At 39.8% G+C, this 23,623-nt stretch overlaps 2 protein-coding genes across 18 annotated transcripts in view; both read right to left on the bottom strand.

Moving 5' to 3' along the window:
* Positions 1-892: 892 nt before the first annotated feature.
* Positions 893-10,048, bottom strand: sdsl (serine dehydratase-like). Of its 6 annotated transcripts, none has more exons than XR_008600092.1 (10): positions 9,423-9,933; positions 6,363-6,525; positions 6,239-6,275; positions 6,014-6,153; positions 5,818-5,906; positions 5,460-5,693; positions 5,259-5,389; positions 2,444-2,530; positions 1,968-2,142; positions 893-1,855 (listed from the first exon to the last, which is right to left on the bottom strand). XR_008600092.1 is itself a non-coding variant. In XM_023289990.3 (9 exons), the coding sequence occupies exons 2-9, from the start codon at positions 6,507-6,509 to the stop codon at positions 1,752-1,754; spliced, it is 969 nt and encodes a 322-aa protein (XP_023145758.2). In that variant the 5' UTR covers positions 6,510-6,525; positions 9,973-10,048; the 3' UTR covers positions 893-1,751. The 6 variants fall into 6 exon arrangements, 4 of the variants coding, with proteins under 4 accessions (XP_023145758.2, XP_035813035.2, XP_023145756.2 ...); XR_008600093.1 differs by having other exon boundaries at positions 1,968-2,123; positions 9,423-9,932; XM_023289990.3 differs by lacking the exons at positions 1,968-2,142; positions 9,423-9,933 and adding an exon at positions 9,973-10,048.
* Positions 10,049-12,296: 2,248 nt separating this feature from the next.
* The window catches only part of LOC111581699 (apoptosis-stimulating of p53 protein 1-like), a 53,690-nt gene continuing 42,363 nt past the window's right edge, over positions 12,297-23,623 (bottom strand). For 10 of the 12 annotated variants that reach the window (XM_023289982.3, XM_023289981.3, XM_035957143.2 and 7 more), the window contains 12 exons: positions 19,658-19,725; positions 19,124-19,328; positions 18,770-18,997; positions 18,426-18,638; positions 17,775-17,925; positions 17,617-17,654; positions 17,161-17,537; positions 16,795-16,932; positions 15,611-15,744; positions 15,063-15,229; positions 14,722-14,921; positions 12,297-12,656 (listed from right to left, as the gene is read on the bottom strand). In XM_023289982.3, the coding sequence (XP_023145750.1) occupies positions 12,615-12,656; positions 14,722-14,921; positions 15,063-15,229; positions 15,611-15,744; positions 16,795-16,932; positions 17,161-17,537; positions 17,617-17,654; positions 17,775-17,925; positions 18,426-18,638; positions 18,770-18,997; positions 19,124-19,328; positions 19,658-19,725 (1,961 nt within the window). In that variant the 3' untranslated portion in view covers positions 12,297-12,614. The remainder of the gene's footprint in view (positions 12,657-14,721; positions 14,922-15,062; positions 15,230-15,610; positions 15,745-16,794; positions 16,933-17,160; positions 17,538-17,616; positions 17,655-17,774; positions 17,926-18,425; positions 18,639-18,769; positions 18,998-19,123; positions 19,329-19,657; positions 19,726-23,623) is intronic. The other 2 variants (XM_035957145.2, XM_035957144.2) reach the window with 1 other exon arrangement.

The following is a 23,623-nucleotide window of genomic DNA, read 5'->3' as shown; positions in this document are numbered from 1 at the left end:
ACAGTCACAGAAATGTTCTTGCATTGTAATTTCACTGTGCTTGGACACTATTTTCTCCCTTTTGCTCCTTGCCCATTCTCAGTGTGGTTTACACACTGATAGAAAACAGCTCATTGAGCACTCGTCTTTACTTAAACAGGCCGAATGACTGATCATAAGAACACCTGCTTTACCAATTCCATCCATGCATCCACACTGCTTAATCTTCTTTAAGGTCGCAGGGCGGCTGGAGTCTGACTTTGGGCAAAGGCAGAGGACACCCTCGACAGGCCGCCAGTCTATGGCAGGGCTACGTAAACAGACACACAATCACATTCACACCTACAGACACCTTAGAATCACCAATTAAACTCAACATGTTTTTGGACTGTGGGAGGAAGCTGGACTACCTGGAGAAAACCCACACATGCACAGGGAGAACATGCAAACTCCATGCAGAAAGATCCCGGGAAGGTCAGGAAGTGAACCAGGAATCTTCCAGCTGCAAGGCGAAAGCGCTAACCACCAAGCCACTGTGCTTCACTAATTGACTGATTAAAATATCACTAAACTCCACTTTTTTATATCAATAATTTCCTGTTCTATTCTCTGGTAAAACAAAGGCATACATGTACACATGGAAAAAGAGATTTTCAAAAAGAACACAGAATAGTTTCAGAGTGGAGTAGGGATACTAACACCTGAAGCTACATCTGCATATAATCCATCATAAATCATGCATGCAGCTACTATCATTGCATAACGCTTCACTGAAAATAGAGCTGGTTATTTTGTAAAAGTGGATATTGTACCCATTAGAAAGGTAATACTTTGTGAGGCTGAATCCATTTGTGATGTGTAGAAGGATCTCTGATAACAGAACAAATTACTACCTGAAAATGAGCAAAACATCTATTGTAAACATACCGTGAGCCACAAGGCATCAACAGCCTTTATTACCACCATCACAAAGCTCTCCCATTCTCACCTCAGCATGCTCACATATGGAGCCGCTGTCATTCCAGCTTCATACTTGCATTTGAATTTTAAAATGAAATCTTTTTCTTCTGATCGGTAAATGGCTCGAGGTGCTTTTGAACAGACACCAAGTGTTAACATGAAATCCATTATCTGCTTGTGCACTTTGTGAACGACCTAATGTCTTATGCAACTGTCTGAGAGTGGAGAAGGCGAACATTATCTACAAGTTGTTAAAGTGGACCCTGTGCACTGACGCACACAGAGCAGCGAGGAGCGGTTTCCATAGTAATGGCTACCTACACACAACACAAACTGACTGGAATCCTAAAATTAATGTGCAGAGGAAAAAGACAGTCCAACAGTAAAAATAAAAAGTCTGTTTTCTTTTCAAATGTGTTGGTTTTTTGGAAAAATTAATCAACAAAAATAAGAGAAGCTTTAAATGCAGGTGAAAAAACATTTTATCCATTAACTTTTCTCTGCATTCTAATGGACTATGTGGATGTTTCTGAACAGTGAACTGTGACACCACCATGTGGGGAGACCTAGTAACTGTGAAAACAATCATTTTTACTTGCAGGGATTTATTTGAATTCCCTAAAACATTTCATTTTATTTCTGTACGCTACACAGTTTTTAAAATTTATTTATATTAGAAATAATTCTTTCAAACGTCACAAATGAAGACTTTTGCTTTCAAGATAAAGACAATAAAACTGTGCATTTCTTTAATGTTTTTTCCCCTGAATTTCATCCATTCATCTTTCTACTTTCCCTCCACACACAGTTGTTCAGATGTGTAGTTTGTGTTTGAGGCTGCTCAGCTGCTCCATGTTGATGCTGCTGCCACCACAGACAATCACCACCAGGGGGCCTAACAGAGTCGGCAGGCGACCTAAAGAGAGAAGATACGGCAGTTAATTTAAACACAAGACACTTGTGCTCCAAACAAAAAGGATGCACACTCAATGAAAGACCTAGGATCCCTGACCTATCACTATACACACCAGTGAGCAGTGATTCCTCACACATCTCTGGGGGTCATCAGGTGGAAACCTCCCTTCAACGGTGTTTCGCCTGTTTAGTCCCACAACACCTCCAGTAGGCTAGGATGAACTCTGGCGTCCCAGATTCACCCCCTCTAGTACCAGCTCACACTGCTCCTACACAATCCAAACAGCACTGCCATGTTTATCAGCATCTCCCGTATGTCCTTTTTATCTCTGAGAGGATCATTATCATTATTGTTCAGAAACTTAAACCTGCACGTCTGCACACTGAGACGCTCCTAAAACCTGCGCCGATGCTTAGATAAGGTCATGTTTTAAACACTATTATAGACAAACAGAAGAGATTTAATCTGTGAAGAACTAATAGGAAAGTAGTCTGACATGGATTTTGTGCCACATGTTCTTTAGTATGCACAGAACAGAAACATTGTGAGGAACATCTTCGCAAGTGATGATGACTCCACAGTCCTTACCTTCATCCTGCAACCTGCCTATCAGTCCGCTGTAGACGGCTGCTAGCGCTGCTCCACATGCCATCTCCACCAGCACTCGCTCCTCATCTACAAGACAACCAGCACACAAAGGTTCACTCAAGACCTGGACTCACATATACAATCTAAGTACTTTTACTCTTACTTCTTTAATCTGAGGGTTTTTATGTCATACAACTTGACCTTCTGATCCTCTCAGTACAAGTATGATGATCTAAAAATAAAATGTGTGTTTCTGAATAAGCTTCCCAACAATATGTAAAGCACATCAAAACTGCTCAAACTGCATCACTAAATCACTGCCAGGGTCTACTTTCTACATCATGAGTACTTTTGATACTTTAAGAACATAGTGCTGACGATAATTTCATACTTTTACTCAGGGAAGTGTTTGATCACAGGACTTTTACTGTGTTTTTGGGCACAGTTTTAGGTCAAAATGCAACATTTTGGACACATCAAACACAGCTGCTTCAAAGATGCTGTCAATTATGATGTCCTGAGCGATGGTGTTAAAGGCTGCAGACCCCTGAAGGTGAGTGTCAGGTGAGCTCTGATGTCAAGGAGAAACATCTAGTCGTCAGTTTAGTAGTTCAGTCAAAAATAACAAGTGTTTACATGGTTTAAAGATAAGTTGGAGCATTGCTGTGGCCGCTAATGGATGAAGCATTCAGATCCTTTACTTAAGAAGAAGTACAAGGATAACATTATGAAAATACGTTACAAATGAAAGTCCTCCATTGAAAAGCCTACTGAAGCAAACATACAGAAGTATCATCAGCAAATTGTATTTAAAATAAATGTGTCATTTATTGCATGTGTCGTATAGGAGAGTGTTTCTACAGCTCCTCAATCACTGTGTTATAGAAGTCCTTTATTGATAACTTGACTATGTGGGTGGGGTGGAAATGGGATAGGATTCGGCTTGTTTGCAACATTTTATTGCATTTTATATTTTTGTAAAGCATTTTATGTAATTTTTTTTGTATGAGAAGTGCTATATGAAATAAAAGTAGTCATACTATAGTAAAATATTTGACTGATACACCTATTTTAAAAAATTATGAAACAGTATTTTATTGTGGAGGTATAAAGAGACCCTCCAAAGGGTCACCAGATAAATCAGAGAAGTTGTGAGATGATTAATGTGTGAGCAAAGAAGAAGAAAAAATTCAGTCACACAAATCTGTTTTTAATTTTGGAAAGATTTTTTGTCTTTAGATAAAGACTTAAAAAATATTAAAGTTTAGAATGAAACGTCCCTTGTCAAATGTTAACTATGTTATATAGCTATAGTTTAAATCACTTCTGAAAACTCACTTTTACAGACTTGCTTTTATGTGAAGTTTACTCTTAGCTTTATTTAGTTTTAGTGTTCTGTTTTGTATTATGTCCTGTTTATTTTATATGTTCTCTCTTTTTTTATTTTACTTTAAGCTGCCTGGTTCTTTGGTGTGATGTCATCTCTAATTCTTTAATCGTCCTTTTTTTTTTTTCTTTAAATTTCCAACTTTAACCCTTAGTCTCATTCTTTAATTTTTAAACTGCCTCATTCCCTTGTTTGATCTGAGTGCTAATCTAGCTAATTATTCATTTATCATCATTTTTACTATTCATTGTAAATGACGGCTTTGACTTGTCTCCTGTATCTTGCTTGACTGTCTGTGTTGCATGTTTAGACTGTCGAAGCACCTTGTGAACGCTGCTCTTAATCCTCATCAGTACCTGATGCGGACCCCAGGGGTATATAACTGGTCATATTTTTGTACCTGTACGTTGGATTTTTCACTCCCTTTAGGTATTTGTCACCCATATAGTTACCATCACATACACCAAAGCTTATTTGATTCCAATTAGGTTTGTGGTGTATATATAAAAAATCATTTGGGGTACACGCGGACCCCAGCCGGATTGTGCATCTTTTATTTATGTATGTTTGTGTTGTGTTACTCTTGTGATGACTGCTTCAGTTGCATTGTGTTTCACTTCATTTCAGGAGTTCTTCAGCTAATGTTGAAAGCAATACACTACAGTAAGCATCAGTAGTAATTTAATTGTTTCTTTCATATTTGTATCTATAGAAAACACACATTTTAGGAAAATATACATTGAGAGGGTATGGACAGGTACAGAAATGTGAAACAGATGAAGTACTACTGGGTTCCAGCTGGACCCCAAGTGAACGGATGAAGTAGGTTTTGCCATGTGTACTGATGAGGGTTAAAGGTGCTACATAAATAAAGTTATTATTATTATTATTATTATTATTATTATTATTATTATTATTATTATTATTATTATTATTATTATTATTATTATTATTATTATTATCATATATTTAATTTATAAAGAATCTGAATCTGGGGCATAGCTACAGCTAATGTATTCAAGTAGAAGTACAATAAAATAGAAATACTAAAGTACAGGTACCTCAAACATACAGTAGAACTTAATTACTTTCTACCACTGGCTGTGAATCTGTTCTGAGACTTTCGAGTTGTGTCTCCCACATCAACAAACTAAGGTGAGGGTTGAATACGGGCAGCCTGAATGGTTTACGGTTTTAACTTCATGTACACTGGAGGACGAAGACACTGTACGCTGTTTTAGCACACATTAAATAAAAACATTGCAGCTGGTAGGAAGAGATTGCGCTAAAACCTAAAAGCACGATTTTACAGGTAGTCTCACATTCAGTAAATTCTTTGCTTTTACACTCCCCATCATTATTATAGCTGAATAAATTAACAGAACACACAGTCTGCTGAGACAGTTCCACGGCAACAGTCACACTAACCCAGGAAGGTCTGGACAGCCTGCAGCGCCTGCTGGTCAGTCACCAGCTCAGAGATGATGTTCAGCTCGCTGCTCTGGCTGTATTCGAAGGCCTGCTTGCAAACCGTCTTTGCTCCGAGACATTTAGCCTCACTGTAAGAAGAAGAGGTGAGGACGCATTCAAAACTGTACTGCGGAAAACATTGCAGCTCTGACATCTAACCTGGTGATGTCATCCAAAGTGACCAGCGTCCCCGCCTTCACTGCAGCATTGAAGCTGTCTGCCCCCACCGTCTCCATGGCGACGACGGGTACATCCATCCAGGCTACATTCTTCAGGCCCTGGATGACCCCACACAGGAGGCCTCCTCCACCCACAGACACCAGCACAGCTCCAGGCTTCACACCGGGGCCCAGAGAGGCTGCGACCTCTGTGATCACGCTGGCGTGGCCCTGCCTGCAGTGGAGACACAGGAACAGCAAGAGAGAGTCCGTCATTGGATACAGAGGAACGTTATTTCTACAATTTATCTATCAGAAATGTACTCCGAATTGGCCTTTATACTTGGGAGTGTTTCTACCAAAGCAGGGGGTGATCAAACGGAGGAATGTAGGTGAGTCCTTCAGCTTCTGCCAGTCTGAGAGCCTCTGCATTGGCGTCATCCCAAACCTGAGAAGAAAAAGTGTTTCTGCTGCTCTTGTGTTCATTTTAAATAATAAAATTTAAACAACCATAACCTAAAGAGACTTCTTACACATACATGATGTATCCTTCACCTTGCCTACTATCTTGACAGTAGCTCCCTCATCCTGGAGTCTCTGGACCACCAGTTGAGGAGAAGAGGATGGAATTATGATAGTGGAAGGGACACCCATTTTTCTTGCTACGTAGGCTGTAGCCACGCCTGCATTACCACCTAGAGAGAGACCACATTATCTATTAAAACACATATTGTTGCTGTATTGAGAAGAGAACATGGTGTGTAATAGTACAAGTCTGACCTGAAGAGCAGACAACTCCTTTGGACTGTCTGGCAAGCTGCAAAGACACATCAAACAGTCATCGTCTGATATATCGGTGGGGGAAAGGGTTTATGAGGACCAGGAGAAGGGTCAGAGTTCCCACCTGCTGGCAGAGGTGTCCGATGCCGCGGATCTTGAACGAGCCCGAGGGCTGCGAATTCTCCATCTTCAGATAGACGGTAGTTCCCAGCCGCTTGGACATCCCCATACACTCCAGCAGTGGTGTGTTCACGTGGAAGTGCTCCGCCATGGTGCAACTAATTTCACTTGATGCCAAAAAAGTGAGTCAGAGAAGTGAAAAGCTGAGAGTGATGACGAATTACTGATGAAGACCCTGAGATGCAGTAAACACTACGGAAAAGGCTGGTGAGTGGGTCTTAAGTTAGGGAGTCTGCAGAAAGGTGGAAATGGAGTTTATTTTTGCCACACGTTTCTTGTAAATGCTGTCATCGATGACATGTTTCCTGCCAGACTGAGGGCCAGTGCTGCAGAAGAAGCACAGGCATGTAAAGATAGAGATCTGAAAATAAACTTGAGCTAGGAAAAGTTGAGAAATACAGTATTCAGCAGAAGCTTGTACCTTCACGTGCAAAAGTCATTATTTCCAAGTTAACAAGTAGAGTATTTCTTTGTATGAATACTCAAAAATAAATGTATAAGAAAGATTACATTGAAAATATGAACTCCAAAGTAGAAACTTCATGCCTAATTGTACGAACAAGGCTATAAAATGACATGAGAACAGCAGAATCTTCTCAGTGTTGGATCTATGAGCTGTGCCCATCTGCATGTCTACATAATGTCTCCATAAACTGCCAGAAGAGCTGAAAAATCAGACAGCAAAAGAGTTAGGGCAGTGCAAAACATGAACTCATATTTGTGGCATACAAGAAAAAAGAGAAATACTGCTCGCTCTTTGACTCTAAAATGCAAAATCACACTTTGCAAAAGAATGTGAAAAGACTACCGCTAGTCCTTGCACTGTTGTTCATTGAGCTTTTCATCAAAATTATATTTATTTTTTTCATTTTTGAAATATGTTTTGCGGTGTTTTTTTTTTTTTTTATCAGTTTCATGCATGCAGTTGGCACCTCCAGTGAGTTTACTCTTAGAAGATCCCATATTTTATTGTTTTATTGTCTCAATCCTCAACAATATGTTTAAACAGTACTGTCAACAATAGCTTATAGTCCTCTCAGACTGTTGTGGTTATAGTCCTTCCCAGACTCTAAGATTTTAAGTTCTACTAAGGACTTCGGTTTCCTTTGTGGTTATAGCATAAATATACTATAGGGAATGCAAAAGAACTGACAGTGAAGTACAAGTTTAATGAATGCAAAAGGAGCTGGCGAGGTGACATTTATACATATAATTTGACTTCTAAGTCTGTAGAAGCTTTGCAGATGATGAATGTTCCAGCATGAAAACGATATGAAGCACACTGCTAAAATCACACAAGTTATCAATAAAAAGTAAAGTAAAAACTACGATCTGACCAAGTACGATAACTGACTTCAATCCAATATTGGGGTGTCTAGCTGGGTTGGAAAAGACAAATGCTCAGCTTTAAGTAAACGACTTAAAACGTCATCACACCTGCACATTCTGTCAGGATTTAACATTAAACATGTTGGACTCTTTCTGTGTAAGAGTTCAAGGTGACCTGAAAGTGTATGTACAAATGTCAGACTGATAATAAAGTAACAACATGCATGTTTCCATGCAAGATATGGCATGAGGTGACCTAAACCTCCATCTAATATATTGCTCTTTCCTGTGGAGATCTCAGACCTCGATCTGCTCATGAGCCAGTTTGCATATATACCAGACAGTTGAAGAGAACTACAATGTCCAAGTGCATAAAATTGTAACAGCTACAGTATCCATAGCAGTGGCCAGTCGACTGTGTTGCCCGTCCATAAAAATCTCTAAAAGTGCAAAAGACAGCGATTGTGTCTTTAGTTGATGGAGGTTTTACACATCGACCTCAAAACATTAACAGCAGCTAAAGTATAGTTTGCTGCTTTTGTTGTTTAGGAGTATTTCCTCTGAATGTACAATAACCATAAGGGAACAAATTAAAAAGACTGTTTTCAACATTACAAAAGTAACTTTGTGCAAAAAAATCAATGTAAAAATGCATCTTAAAAGAGCGTTTCCTATTTCAGTGACAGCAGTATGGCACAAATATTGACCAAACTGTCAAAAACGAATACTGTTTAAGGAGGTCATCCCTCACATTGGGATTAATTGGCACCCCAGATTCTTCCTCATCTCACCCACAGAAAATCTACCCAGGAATTAGTTTCTTATTCTGAGATCCTCTGAGCATCAAAAAGCAGCAGGATCAAAATGAGCATCTCCAACACCATTTACGTAGACAACACAGCACGATGCAGTTTTAACTTCCTTAATTACTCATAAGTATAAATTATCCCCAGTATAAACTACTAGAGAGGTTTTACAGCTTAATACTTGAAGTGATGACATAATTGTGCATATATGAATGAAGTGCAGAATATGACCTCTCTAATAATTAAATGATAACGTGTTGCTCAGTAATAATGGAAAACATATTTTATTGTACAATAAATTACTGCAGTCTGATAAAATATAATCAGACATGTACACAACTTTCCATGATAAAATGATAAATTAACTGGATGTTTGCCTATGTGTGAACTTCATCCCTTCAAATACATCACAGCATCTCTGCCTTTGAATCAGTTTATGAACATCAGACAATTAGTAACACTAACTGTGAAATCAGAAAACAAAGTAAAGACCTTTGAGAATCAGTTAGTCTCTATACTGGAACAGCATGATAGAAGTCATGAAATTTAGCTAAACTTAGTTACATTTCTAAACTGAATTTTTAGCTATGACTTGGTTGACTGGTGCCACTCTGACTGACAGTGGATGCAGATGTACAGTCCTGTAAAAACTTTCTGCAGGCGCCCCAGGTGCGAAGTTTAAATTATTAGCACTTTAAATTCGTCCTCTTAGAAACATGCTAAGAGCTATTAGCAACAAAAACACTGTTATCCGTGACGCAGCTTAACACACATACAATGAATAGAAAACAACGTTAATGATATTAATACAAACCTGAGCCCCTCGTTGCGCTGTTACAGCTCATTTAAGGTAAGAAATATCCACTTACATTTGAGAAAACTGCCTTCCTGAACGGGCCTCTAACCATACAATGAGAAGGTGGTTTATTTCATATTAAATATATCACAGTTTCCCTGTTTGCTACATTATGCTACATATGTAGCAGAAAAACATTAAACTCCGACATGCTGCACACTTCCTCTTACAGTTGCTACTTCAAAATAAACGACTATGTTTACGTATAGCTTACTAGACTGTTAGCGTGTCTATTTTTGAGACGCCACTCACTTTACAAGTAATATCTGGGATAATATTAATAACAATAATGCAACAACATTTTCATGCCCACATACTGAATTATGTGGTTCATACTTGGTTTTCTACTCTGAGCTTTCATTTTGAAAAACACTGTTTCCGGTATTATCATTGTGTGTGCTAACGTGACAGTACAAGTGTGCGTTTGCAGATTGAGTTCCATCTGAATATGAAAACTGTGTCCTGAAAAGAATGAAACGTTGCGTAACAGACAAAAAACAGTAAAACAAAACACTAGCTGCACAGTGTGATGATACTGTGAGTGAAATGAGAAAGAAACTTACATGTGAAGCGCCTTCAGTCAGTGCTGAACCTTGAATGACTTGTACTTGAATGAACTGTAATCGCTATCTAAAGTCCACAGGGAATTATCTTGAAGGCTTTAAACTGTATGTTTGTACAACTGTGTGTGTGTAATACAGACAAGACAGAGAGGAAGGGAGAGTCCTTCTGTACTTGAGTAAAATTACTGATATTTGACTGTAAAAGTACTCTGATGCAAGTAAAAGTCCTTCATTGCAAAGTTACTGAAGTATATATTATCATGAAAATGTACCAAAAGTCTTACGCACTGACGTAAAAGCAGGATTTTACTGAGGCGTAGCTCCTTTTGACCTATTTTAAATCCAACTGCAACTAATCATCAATCTCATTATGTAGTAATCTGCAGCATATTTCCTCCATTAATCAACTGATTGTTTGGCTTCTAAAATTTCCCTAAAAAATGTGAGAAATGCTGTCACAAGCACTCTAAAGTTTTAATGAAAATACCTGACAGTTTTTCAGTCAGTTGACCAGCAGATTAATCAGTTAATAGTTTCAGCTGTACAAACTGTTAGGTAGTTTAATTAAATAATTAATCGTATGCAAAAAAATAAAAAATTCTTGACGTAATTTGAGTAGAAAACCTGTCAGATGAATGTAGAGAACTAAAAAGTAGATTATTTTTCACTTTTAAATGTGGTGGACAAGAAGTATAAAGTGGCATGAAATAAAAAGTACAAACACAAGAGATCTTTACTTGAGTAAATGTACTTCGTTACCATCTTCTTGGATTCGGATTCCAGTGCATCCATCTACTCCAGCTACTTCTTACTTTCATCACAATTTACTGCTTCCAGAGTGAATCACAGCCACAGCTTCCATTCTTTGTAGGGTTATAATTTCTTTATTGGTATTATTATACATTAGCTGTATAGTTACAGGTTGCATATACACAAAGTAATGGTTTGCACTCCTCAGAACAATGTTTCACTCCTACATCAAACACCCCTCACCTTATTGCTTCATATTTTACACAGCATGTGTTCAAGGAGATGATGCTTTATTTGCGTTAAAACATTCCTGTACACTGGGTGGCAGCAGTGAGTGGCGCCTGCACTGACAGATCAAAACAAACAGGAGCAGTGCACACTAGTAATAATAACAGTAAAATTAATAACAGTCATATAAAACAATGTTTTACTTTAAATAAAGCAAAAAATAAGGGAATAATACATACCATACAGCTAATGAAAGTGTGAACAGTGAAAAAAAGAGCTGACACTGAAAAAGTCAGGTTATTTCAGAGTCTTCATTCAGTCTGGGCTCCTTTAGCCCCATTATAACACTGACGCATTTAAAAATTTGCAGGTTTGTATAAATCGTGCCACAACGAGGCCGGACTTGCTTCAGCAGATAAAATAAACACCGGGCAGCCACAGGAACTTTAATGTGACATTTAACAGCAAACTGATGGTATTAAATCCTTCAACTCTGAGCTTATTCCATGTATGGGAAACACTGCTTTATCTTATTTTGTGTTTGCACCTCGTACCACATTCTTGTTTTCCTTCCTTTCCTCCTCTTTCTCCTGCAGCAACCAGTGGGACAGATGGCAACACGGCAGCTCGCACTGAGCCAACATAAACAGAGAACACTCAAAGGTTGACACATCGCTAATGGTTTACAGATGCTATGTATATCAGTTTACGAAATCAGAACCAAAATATTCTACTGATACAACCTTTATTCTGTTACCATGTAGGTTGCTGCATATCTCAGCTATTGTGTGTCATCATCCCATGGTTGCACCTCCAGCACTGTCCCTCTCTAACTTTACTAACGCAGCTGCTGCTCCATCAACAGCCACAGTCCGACTAAACAAAGTTGCTTTAACACGCATTCAAAGTTTGTTCTCTCCTCACTTCTCTCTCTCCAGCTTCACTTTCACGTCAGTCTCACACATACGTTCACCCGACCCAGCTTGTAAGTTTACTGCATTTAAAACCTTCACACAGAGTGAAGGCGATCACAACATACTACGCTCACTGCCATTGAAAAAAAACGCATTCTGTTGATGACGTTGGTATTACAAACATCCATCTGGGTGTTGTGTTTTTTTTTTTTTTTTATTAACACCATACAAAAATAAAGTGACATTTAAAGATCAAGAATATTTAAGAATGTCAGATAGAGCTTTATAACTCTGAGCTCATGTTTTCATACTTTAAAGCTGGGTGGAATTTGAAGCTGCATCCAAATGACATTAGTTTTTTTTTTTTAAAAATATATATATATATATATATATATATATATATATATATATATATATATATATATATATATATTTTTTTTTTTTTTTTAATTCAGCATCCCTCATGCTGCTGAACTCCTGTAAAGTTGTCAAGCTATTATCGCTTAAAACAAGAGGTAATATCCTCAGCAACTCAGTGAAAATGTATTCTGCTTCTACCAGAAAGTGGCTCTGTTGCATCCAAGCGAATGGATAAAACAAAATCCAATCTGTCTCAGCCTCCTGAATACCTCCACCCTTTTCTCCTGTCTTTCTTTGCTGCGTGCTGCTCCTCCCTCCTCCTCCTCTTCTTCTTCTTCTTTTCTGAGTGCATGTGCCCTCTGCATGTGCACTTGGCTCCTGATCTGGGCTTTATGCCAGTGAGCGTTGTCTGGGTTTGATCCTTGGATACAGCTGGAGAGAGAGAGAGAGAAAGAGGGCAGGGTCACTACATCATGTTAACATTGTTCTCAAGGTGCTGAACATCATGAAGGCAGACCCTAAGACACTGCGTGGGAATAAATCTGCACCGCAAGAAAGAAGCTGCTTCCTTTGGTAAATTACAGTCACCTGCTTCCTGTTTAGTATAAACTGAACATCCATTATCTATACATCGCTTAATCCTCATTAGGGTCACAAGGGGCTGGAGCCTATCCCAGCTGACTCGGGGTGAAGACAGGGGACACCCTGGACAGGTCTCCAGTCTATCACAGAGCTACATATAGAGATAAACAAGCACAGTCACATTCACACCTACAGACAATTTAAAATCACCAGTTAACCTCAGCATGTTTTTGGACTGTGGGAGGAAGCTGGAGAACCCAGAGAAAACCCACACATGTACAGAGAGAACATGGAGACTCCACTCAGAAAGATCCCAGGCCTAGGCTGGGACATCAAATTCACACATAATTCCTACTGTAGTTGTGCAGTCGGTTATCTACACTGAGATACCGTGGTATAAAGTTACTTATTATGTGTAAAACTGTCCAGCTTGTGTCTTAGATTTGAGCTCTTGAAAAATAAAATAAATTCTTTAGGACAAGACCAGGTGTACTTCCTGATGAATATAAACAAATTCCACCAAAAAGATAATACACTCAAACTGGAACCTCATCAAATTTGTCCAGCTCCTCCTCAGTTCAGTTTCAGTCGGACCTCTACACTAAGGGAAGGATTAATGGCAAACTGTCCTCATGGCAATAATAACAATAAGAACACCTGGCTTCATCAATCACTGATAGTACTTTTAAATGTGGCTTGTGCAACCGCTGTGCTAATATAAAGAAACGTAAGCAGTTTAGTGGCTTTAAGACTCATCAGGTGTTTGACATAAAATCATTAATTAATTGTAACTCTGTGCCACACAGAGTCTCTGAACATAAGCATGCCAGAAGAAAAACAGACCCTGTGAATCAACACTTCGATAATATACATAGCAGAAATCAAGATAGGCCTATGGTTAAAGATTCAGAAACCATAAAAACAGTATTTGGGAAAGTAATCATCTGAAATGTGCCATTGCTGTAGATAGTTAAATACTCTAAACTTTCTATGAACATTTTTCTTTTTCTAGATTTTCTTCTACATTCTGTAGAGCCACCTAGTGGTCATTCTGTGCTTTTATCACCTGCGAGTTTATTGGCTTCCTGCTCAGGTTTTTGCCTCTACTAATACTAATATGGTGTGCAGTGGATTTCACCCTCAGTAAAGTGTTGTTCTGCTTTGCCTGGGTTTACATAATACCCAGGATTATTTGAAAATGTACAAATATTGTCTATATTTTTAGAATTCAATCATGATATAGCAATCTGAATAAAGAGTTTTAACTTTCTCCTGGAAGAATGCCTCAGCTCGTTTTTTTTTTTTTTTTTTTAACATATTACTAGTGAGTCAGAAGCATTATGGAGTGAGTACACTGCACTTCTTTAACCACGTGCTCTTTGTATGAAAATAAAAATACATCTACAACACCTCAGCAGTGTAACTAAGGCATTTAAAGGAGACCCAGAAATCCAGTTCCATACATACTAAGCTATGGCATCACATTATCTGTATATAAAAAAGCTGCTCTATTCAAGAATAAAGAATGGCTTAAATTTTCACAGTTTTAATATGTTTTTAAAAAATCACTACACTGAGATATTGGGGGTGGAGTATTGCATTTTTCCAAGGGGTACGGTCAAAAATCTACCACCTCTTTCCTCTGCCCAGTAATTATTAAACAGTTAATTCCTTGTATTCATTAGCAGTTGCTTCACCAGGTGGACTGATAGGCTTTAAGTAACACAGAAAAGTGATAGAGTTTATTAAGGTTGCACATAAGCATGCCCAGATTCATGATAAATCATGAGCTGAAATTAGTTTGAAAGTGGTATCCAGTGTTGTGATAACGCAGGTGGGTCTCATTAGTCTTTCTGTATTGTTCTCACTGTGCACATTTACAGTGAGGTGTCCAGTGTAGTTAACGCTCTCTCACCCCCAGCAGGTTTCTGGGTACGTATCCCTCGCGGTCGTTCAGTCGCGCCCACCACCACTCTGTCTCAGTGTCGTCACGGCGACGCAGCACGGTGAGGGTGTCACCCTCACTGAAGGACAGCTCATCAGACTGCTGGGCGGTGTAGTCCCACAGAGCGTACACTAAGCCCTTGTTCATCACACCCAACTTTTCCTGCACACCTACGAGACAGAGACACAGTAGAGTCATTTTTAGAAGAGAGTTTCTAGATGGTACATATTTGTAATATTTAATGCAAAGTTCTGTCCCCCTTTTGAGTATAGTTTTGTTGACCCACCATGAGTGCGTCTAAATCCACCTACCATAGAGGAACTGAGAACACTGGGTATAGCCTTCTTCCATTTCTTCACATTTATCTGCCGCCGTTTCAACATCGCTAATTGTTGTGGCAAAAATGGCCGCTCCCGACTCCACCAGCATCTTACAGAGGTGGACGCTGTTACATGAGGCTGCACAGTGCAGAGGAGTCCTGGGAAGGACAACATTAAAACAGATTTTAAACATTCCTCTGCTAGCCAAGTCTCATTCACCTCAATAAAGAAAGAGGTTAAATTAAACTCGCGCCCTGATGAAACAGGAAGAGATTGACTAAACATGAATTCCGTCAGATGCATCAGTAATTAAATCAACATAACTTCTGTATTCAGAGCCTCATTACATATGGTAATCTCCTACTTCAACACTGTTAAAGCAGCAGAGCCAAAAATGAATTTAGAAAGTCAATTATCTCTGTTATTGCTGCCTCTGAGAGAGTGTTCATTTCTCAAACTCCCTCCAGTCCTTGAGCAGCCACTGCCCTGTTATTAGTCTACGCTGTTATATGATTCAGTGACTGAATGAAGATACTGACCATCCGTCACTGTCGGCTGCATTTACATTCACTCCAAAGTCCAGCAGGAACTTAACAATATGGTGATGACCAGCGCAGACAGCATTATGAAGAGGAGTTATGCCTTCATCATTTGGCATACTGGGGTTTTCCACCTTAAAGACAGATATGAACACAGAGATATTAGATTTCATCATATTCAGGGTACTGTTACAAGTTTCAAGTTACTGGGTGTCCACGGAGCAACACAAATCCGCCTCCAGAAACCTTGTAAAAGTGGAGAACACTACAAAAGTGCCAAGTGTCCAGTTTCACTGCAAAACTCAGGATAGTGCAACATTTTTTCAACAGTCTGGAAGTTTCTGAGCCTTCCTGCCTCAGGGAATGACACCGTCAAACTGAGCTTGTTGTGCATGTGAACCATCTGATTGTTTCCTTGAGAGTATCAGCCAGAGTTTGCAGTTTGGAAGTCAGTAAGCACTTTTTCTTCCAGTGAAAGATGTCAGAGATAGATGGGGGTTTGCATCTGAAGACATAAGGCTTTGCTCTCTTGGTGTTGATGTAACACACTGTGATAAAGTGTGAGTGTGTCCTCAACAATAACTCTGCAAGCCTCACAACTGGGACCAGCTCTCCCCTGACATCGCTGCTGAGGCTCAAAGATAAAGGTAAGTACTGTCATGAAGGCATTGAAAAAGATTCAAAAGCTTCCAGTTTCTGGCAAATCTGTCGAGGCAATCTGCATGTGGGTGTAATCATGGGCATGCAATTTCTGTTGCATAACAAAATGTGAACACGGAACAGAAACCAAATTAGAAATATTAGAACAAAGCTGTATCACATGATATTCAGTCCTCTTGAACAGAAAAAACTAAATCTGAAGGTTCAACAGAAGGTCCCTCTGAAGATCTTGTTTTTTTTCTTGTTCAGTAAATTCTTGTTACACCTTATTTTACACTCACTTTACATTCTGGAAAGACCAATCTACCACAGCAGGCCAGCTGCTATATTACATTTTAAAGACTGTTTGGTCAGAGTTTGGCTGTCTTGTGATTTTTTGTGTGTGTAGGTTTTCTGCAGTAATGTACTGTAGTAACTATAATATTGAACCACCTGACAGAGCTTTAGAAGCTCTTCAAATATGAAAAACTGTAGTAAACTAAAAATACCACATAATGTAACTGCAACATTCTGTTATATTTTACCTCATATATAATTCTCTGCACCAGATCAAACTCTCCCTCTAATGACGCATCCAGCAGCAGAGCGAGAGGGTTAAACTTGACTCTAAGACCGTGGCCTGTCCGCTCCGATGATGGCTTCTTCAGGTTTGTTCGCTTTGCCTGCAGCATATGGGGAGTGAGAAACAGGAATGTGTTGACAAAGCAGAAAAGGAATTGCTAAGTAAGTACTTGCTGCTTAATCTGACACATTAGCCCTAAGAGAGAACACTTGTTTTGTTGAGGTCAGCAGTAACATATTTCTTGCTGAGAAACAATGGAGATGAGGTGTAAATAATATTCAGTGGACATGGTCTTAATGTGCATACTCAGTATCAGGTGTAGTTATACCTTAGGCACCTTAGGCTGTGACGGTGGAGCAGGGGGTGACGGAGAAGGGGAGGCGTGGCCTCCTGAGTTTTGGGCAGGACTAGATCCTCGATGGTTGTTATTATTCTGGTCCTCTGGCCTATCAGGGGCAGGTGATGGACTGGGTTGGGTGGACGGAGAGACATTGTTGCTCATCCCGACTGATGTTGTTGTCTCTTTGGATGTTTCCACGGCAACAGAGGGAGGAGACAAGCGGCGGGAGTCTGAGTTCAGGTTTTGAACTTCAGACTCCACGGCCGTCACACTGACATGCTTGTCACCAGGCTCCACATTCCCATTAGCTGAATGGATGTTGTCCATTTCACCCAAAAGGCATTCAGGCTGGTAGAAAGTGTTGCCTGGAATAAAGATGGAAACTTTAATTTATGCATCATCCTGTTGATCCATTGATGTCACCTGACCATCTCAGAGTCTTACCTGAGCTTCCCTCCATGCCTCCTGCCAACGTGTTGAACCTGCAAACCACATCAGAAAATAATTTCACTGTACCAGCCTTGATTCAGTTTCTGTTTCAAATTCAGGCCAATAAAAAAGATTTATCTTTCTGGCGGGGAACAAAATACAGTAGCACAAACCTCTGATACAGCAATTTTTGGATGTTTGGGCCCTGTGGAGCTTCAGGTTCAGTGATTGAGCTCCGTTTCTTGAGGGGTCGCGGAGCATTGCTGAGGCGTCGCCGCAGAACTTCCAGGTCTGCATCACTCTGGTATCGTAGCTGGGAGTGGGCTGTGGAAGGAAAAAATGGGAAATTCTAATATTTTAAAGAGAGTTTATGATGTATAAACCCAAATTTCTTCTTTTGCCATCTGTTTATGGCATACTGTATTTACTGTTGCTGCTTCCAAAATAAATTCTTGTATCTAGTGTTCAATTTAGTAGCCAAATTGGTCTTGATGAAGAAGTGCTTGTTAACTAATAGGTATATTAATGTAATGTGATCATAACCTTTTTAAAGACTAAATGAACACTCAACATTTATGCAAGGTTACTATGAGTTAGGCACATGACTTGTGGTAGGTTATATTTATTGTTTATGACTATTGTAAATGTGTTGTTCAGTTACTTGACAGTAAAATACTGTTGCAACAATGCACAGACTTTATAATTATACTACTTATGTACTTTACTATAAAGTCAAGAGTTAATAATGGTATGTCAAAAAGACATAAACTGGAAATGCCACACTTCTTAGTTATGTCCAGTTTGATTTATCCCCTGGCACCTACCAACTGGGGTGAGCTTAGTGGGACTAAGAGGACGAGGGATGTTGTCCACGCTGGGTGGTGGCAGAATTTGCCCGTCGCTGCTCTCTCCTCCTTCACCTTTTCCTCCCTCTTTATCTGTAACATCCTCCCCTGCGGCTCTTCCTCCTCCTCCCTGGAGGAAAGGCACAGGGGATGGAGAAGTGGAGGAGGTGGGCAGGATGGGTTTACCGTAGACTGAGGACAAAAGGGGAAAAGGAAAGGCAGAGATTGGTTTTCCCTTGCAAACACTCTGCAAACAATAAATGTGCAGAATCTGAATATATGGCAAAGTTTAAAATGACAAATTAATTTTGCTGTTACAGTACCTGCTTTGACAGTAGCTCTGTTACTGAGCGACCCATAGTTTTTGACTTGAGGCTGTTGGAGGTACATGCTGTAGATGGAGCTGCTGTTCATAGTGGCGGGGCCCTTCCTGGGGGACTGTGGCCTGGAGGGATGATCCGGAACGTAGGGACGAACAGCCACAGCCGGAGGGGGATCTGTCCGCTCTGTTTGTGGGGACAGTGGAGAGGGCTGGGAGGTGGTGGCAGAACCTGACGGAAGACAGAAACACAAAATCAACATGACAAGATCTATCATTTAACATCTCTTCTTTAGAAAATCTTTTAGGACATGCAGCAAAGATGCGACTCATTAATTATAAAAAGGCCTTACAGTACCTTGACTTAAATTAGGAGGGACAGAAATACGCTGCTGTATTTGCTGTGAAGAGGAAGATGAAGAAGAGGAGGACGTGGCATTGGCAGCGCTGGATCGGGGCCAGCCCAGTGTACCAGGGGCAGAACGGGGCAGGGAGCTAGTGGCACAGTGATGTCCCGCTGCCTGGTGGGTGGCACTGGGGTAAGTACCATAACCAGAGGGAAGCTGAGGGGAAGGGGACATAGATACGCAGGGTAAAGCTAAAGGGTAATTAAAGTGTGACTGCATAATCCAATTTTTCCACAAAAACCTCCATGGCTGTTCTCAAAGTAGATTTTCTTCCTGAACCTTTTCGAGTTGAAAAGTTCATATGCTGCTTTAATGACATGGTCTATAAAGTAGGAGCCTCGTGTGGGGCTTCAGCAAAATGAGGAATTTTGAAATGTCTCTAAAATATCACTTACCGGACATGGCAACATTTTAATCGTGACAGAATTAATGAGAGTTATTATAGAGAATGTTCTCTATTACCATGCCAAATGTAGAAACAGTACCTGTTCTGGACTGTTGGTCCTCCAGTCTGGTACACTCTTACTGATGCTGGGCCATGAAGCTTCATTGGCTGAACAGAGATTGAGAAGGAGAATTAGGTGGGTGAGGCAGAGGAAGAGAGATGGGAAAAAGATTAAAACAGGAACGGCAATTAATGAGAGAAATCAGAAGACAGACCCAAACAGAGAGGAATAAGACCATGAATGTTTAAGTAGTCAGAAGAGATAAAAGATAGGATTAGTAGCTGGAAGTAGGAGGCGGCATGATGAGAAGACAGTAAACTGTCATTACCATATGCTATAGTAAGAAGAGACTGAAAATCTGACTTGTGGGCTGAATATTTTAAACTAGCTTGCATTTACTTTTACAGTAAAATTTACGCAGCTCAGCAAAGCAAAAATAAAAGTGCATTATTATCCATACATGTGCTTCATTTCAAGAGGAACACAAAAACAGTGCAGACCAGGGGGTGTAAATGACAGCGTTGGTCCATTACTCAGTACCACAGTTCACAGTCAGCATAACAATTATGCAATATTTGGAACCGACTCTGAGTCATCTAGTTATTTTCAATTTGACCTGACATGTCTGGCATTGAATTGTCCAGCCTTAACATAGCAAATACTGTAATATAATAAGACAGGCGCTAAATTGCTTAACAACTACTCTACATGATTGATGATTACGGTGTATTCTGCACTGCAAACATGTCTTTAGTATCCCGTTAGTAGCACAGCAAAGGAACAGAAGTCTCTGATCATGAGTTTGGTTACACAATTTATGAGTTGTGTTGTTGCTGAAATGTCAGTTTCCAATAATAAAAAACAAACATTTATAGTAATTGACAAATGCAGTCATGGGATATGGCTTTTGGGTGTTGCTCTGCTATTTTCCCCAGAAAAAGCCACTTAATTGTTGTTGACTTGGAAAAATTAAACTCCAAAAACAGAAAGCTGCAGCGCTGAAGGTTTAAACAGGCTCGACTGATTGTGTTAAAATGCTTAGCTTTTAGAAAATGAAGCCTGTTGGATGTGAAAAGTTGCAGTTTATCCCAGGCTCAGTCTCCACAGAGGCGGTGTTACATAACTGACTGGCACAGTTCAATGCACTGAGGTCACAGTACCGGTCACTCACTGAGTCTTGATCCACTATTGCCTATTAACATGTGAAGGTGAGGTGAAGGTCAGCGGCCTAGCTTGATGCTTCACACTATCGCAACACCCTGAAGACTAATTAAAATGAAACAGCCTTGTGAATAAGTCAGGTGATTACCAAAGTAAGTACTTAAGATTCATCTAACATGGTGAACTCACTCCCAGACAGATCAACACAGTCATCCCTAAAGCCACGTAGCCAAAACGGCTAAAAATAAATGGAAAAGCTTTTGCAGTGTTATTTACTCCATTGTGGGGTATGAAAACACTGCAATGTAGCGTCAAAGTATCATTTAAAATGATTACCCAACCATTTGGCCCAGATGACAGTGGTACAGCCACGTCACAGTTCTGGCACATCCCAGACTTACACTGATTAACTGTTGAACCTGGGAGTCCTGCAGTCAGTACAGTAAGCTCTGCTGTACAAACTGTTGACTGGAAGCTGCTGTAACCTGCTGACCTCAGGAAGAAAACAGTCACGACAGGAAGCAAACAGTCAGCTCTGTGCGAGGTGGAAACTTGGCTATCTGCCTCACAGCCCAGATTAGAAGCAGTCACTCGGCGTTATAGAGCAAAGACAGTGCAGTTTATTTCACTGGCGTTATTACAAAACATCAGGTAAACTCATCACCACTCAGGCCTCTCCTTTAGGTAACAGCTCCATACAATTAGTTAGCATTAAATCAGTACTTTTCATACTAGCTGAGAAGTTGAATATTCTCATACTTGTCTCCAAAATATTAAACTACAGCCATCATCTAGTTAGATTAGCTTAGCAGAAAAGACTGGAAACAGAGGGAAACAGCTAGCGTAGTTTTCTGTATAGATTAAGATCCACTATCAGCCACTTCATTCTGTAGAGAGTCACAGGGGGCTGGATCCTATCCCAGTTGCCATTAGACAGAGACAAACACTCACTATACAGGTTGCCAGTTGACAGTCCATCACTGGGCTAACACAGACAGACAGCAAACCACCTACACAAATTTAGAATAACCAATCAGTTAACATAAATGTCTTTGGACGGTCAGAGGAAGCTGAAGCAGCCAGAAAAGAACACACAGGCTCAGGAAGAACATGCAAACTCCACACAGAAAGGCCCCAGTCGACACAAGATCAAATACAGAAACTCCTTGCTGCTCCCTCATTGGATGAAACAAGCAGCTGTTGATAGCTATTGTTACCTTTGGACAAAATCAGGGTAGCTGTTCACAAGTTCCCCCTTTTAATCAGTTTTATACTTATGTTAAGCTAATTGTCTCCTGGATGGAGATTAACATGTAGTGTGGAGACATGACAGAGGTACATGCATAATCAGCTGAACCTTTCATCATATCACAGCTAGACAGTACCAACCAGACCAGATCTGATTGCTAATAAAAGGACAATATTGACATACTGATTCAAAAATCTAAAAGTGTTTTTCTTAAACAGACCACTAAGGAATTTTGAGTCTATTTCTATTGATCACCCAAACTTCCTAACAGTACGCTCAAAAAAACAGCTATTGCATCAGAAAATCTGGCACATGGATCCTGTTACCACTTTCAAGCAAATATTAGTTCCAGTCAGTGGAATGTGAAACCTGCTTCTATAACATGAGGGTTTTCAATGAATAAATCATTATAATTTCTTGCTGTGATTCTTGTGAACTTCTCCACTTGTAGTCATATAACAGAGTATTCAGTGCAAACATTCGTTTGAAAGCTTTAACGTCTCTGATGACAGCTGCCATGACTCTAAAAAACCCTTCTTACCTAAAACCTCTTGTTATCCAGCTCACACAAACACTCATTATACATACTGTATATAGTAACAAGTTAGCATACCTCACACTTCCTTCCATTCATTTGTTGTGCCTGCCTGGTGGACTGTTGACATGATTTACAACTATGTATTTTCCACATTACAGAAGCCCTGACAATAAATAGAACTTTGGCATTTGCTTTGGCATTCGAGAACACAATGGGATTAGTAACAGTCCTGTTTCAAGACACTTTGCTTATACCCAGCAGTAGTTGAACTGAGTATAAACACTGTGCTACTTCCAACTCTGTAGTGATATATTACTGTAAGTATAAGTGAGTAACTATAAGATGAGAGTTTGATTTCATGCTGCAGAATGAGAAAGACTCGACACAACAAGGCCTGTGATTTAGGAGAGGTTTCACTGAAAAAAGCAATTCTAGATACATGAATGGAGGCAGACACTAAAAAGTTAAGCAAGTATGGTTATTAACTAGATTAAATGATGTACCATTCAAAAGAAAAAATCTGCCATTTAGTGAAATATAGCACATGAGAAGATCGACACCATTCTCAGTCTGTACACTAAATATGAAGATACAGCCCCATGTTGCTTAGCGTAGTTTAGTATGGTGACCGGAAACAGATGAAAACAGCTAACTTGGGTCTGTACAAAGCTATAAAAAGTCACCAAACGCCAGAACCTCTAAGACTCACTGATTGTCTGGCAACATCATGGTGGCAGCAGTTGGCAGGACTTTGGAAAGGCTAGCTGTCTTCCCCTGTTTAAAGTCTGTGTGCTACGCTAAGCTAGCCAACTGCTGTACAGCTATCAAAGTCTCTATATTCATCTAACTGTCAATAAGAAAGCAAAAAAGTACATTTCCCAAAGTGTGGAGTAGTGTGAGGACACCTGAACTGAGATATGTTTGTTTTGCAGTTCAGTGTTTGGAGCAATTAGGTCCACAGTTTCAAAGGTTTCCTATCAGTAATTATTCTAGCATTGCAGCTGATGGTCTTATTTAGGGAAATTTACTTTCTACTTTTCTAGACCACAGAGGAAGG

This window comes from Amphiprion ocellaris, chromosome 20 (assembly GCF_022539595.1).
Source record: "Amphiprion ocellaris isolate individual 3 ecotype Okinawa chromosome 20, ASM2253959v1, whole genome shotgun sequence".
Taxonomy (NCBI): domain Eukaryota; kingdom Metazoa; phylum Chordata; class Actinopteri; family Pomacentridae; genus Amphiprion; species Amphiprion ocellaris.
Note: the sequence above shows the minus strand (reverse complement) of the source record. Positions and strands in the feature narration are given on the sequence as shown.

Bases quoted from the DNA above. Each gene is read 5' to 3' on its own strand.
- sdsl (XM_023289990.3), bottom strand. From the start codon at position 6,509: ATGGCGGAGCACTTCCACGTGAACACACCACTGCTGGAGTGTATGGGG. The intron at 6,276-6,362 runs GTGGGAACTCTG...GTGTCTTTGCAG, and splicing joins TCGGACACCTCTGCCAGCAG to CTTGCCAGACAGTCCAAAGG. The intron at 5,390-5,459 runs GTTAGATGTCAG...TTCTTCTTACAG, and splicing joins ACTTTGGATGACATCACCAG to TGAGGCTAAATGTCTCGGAG.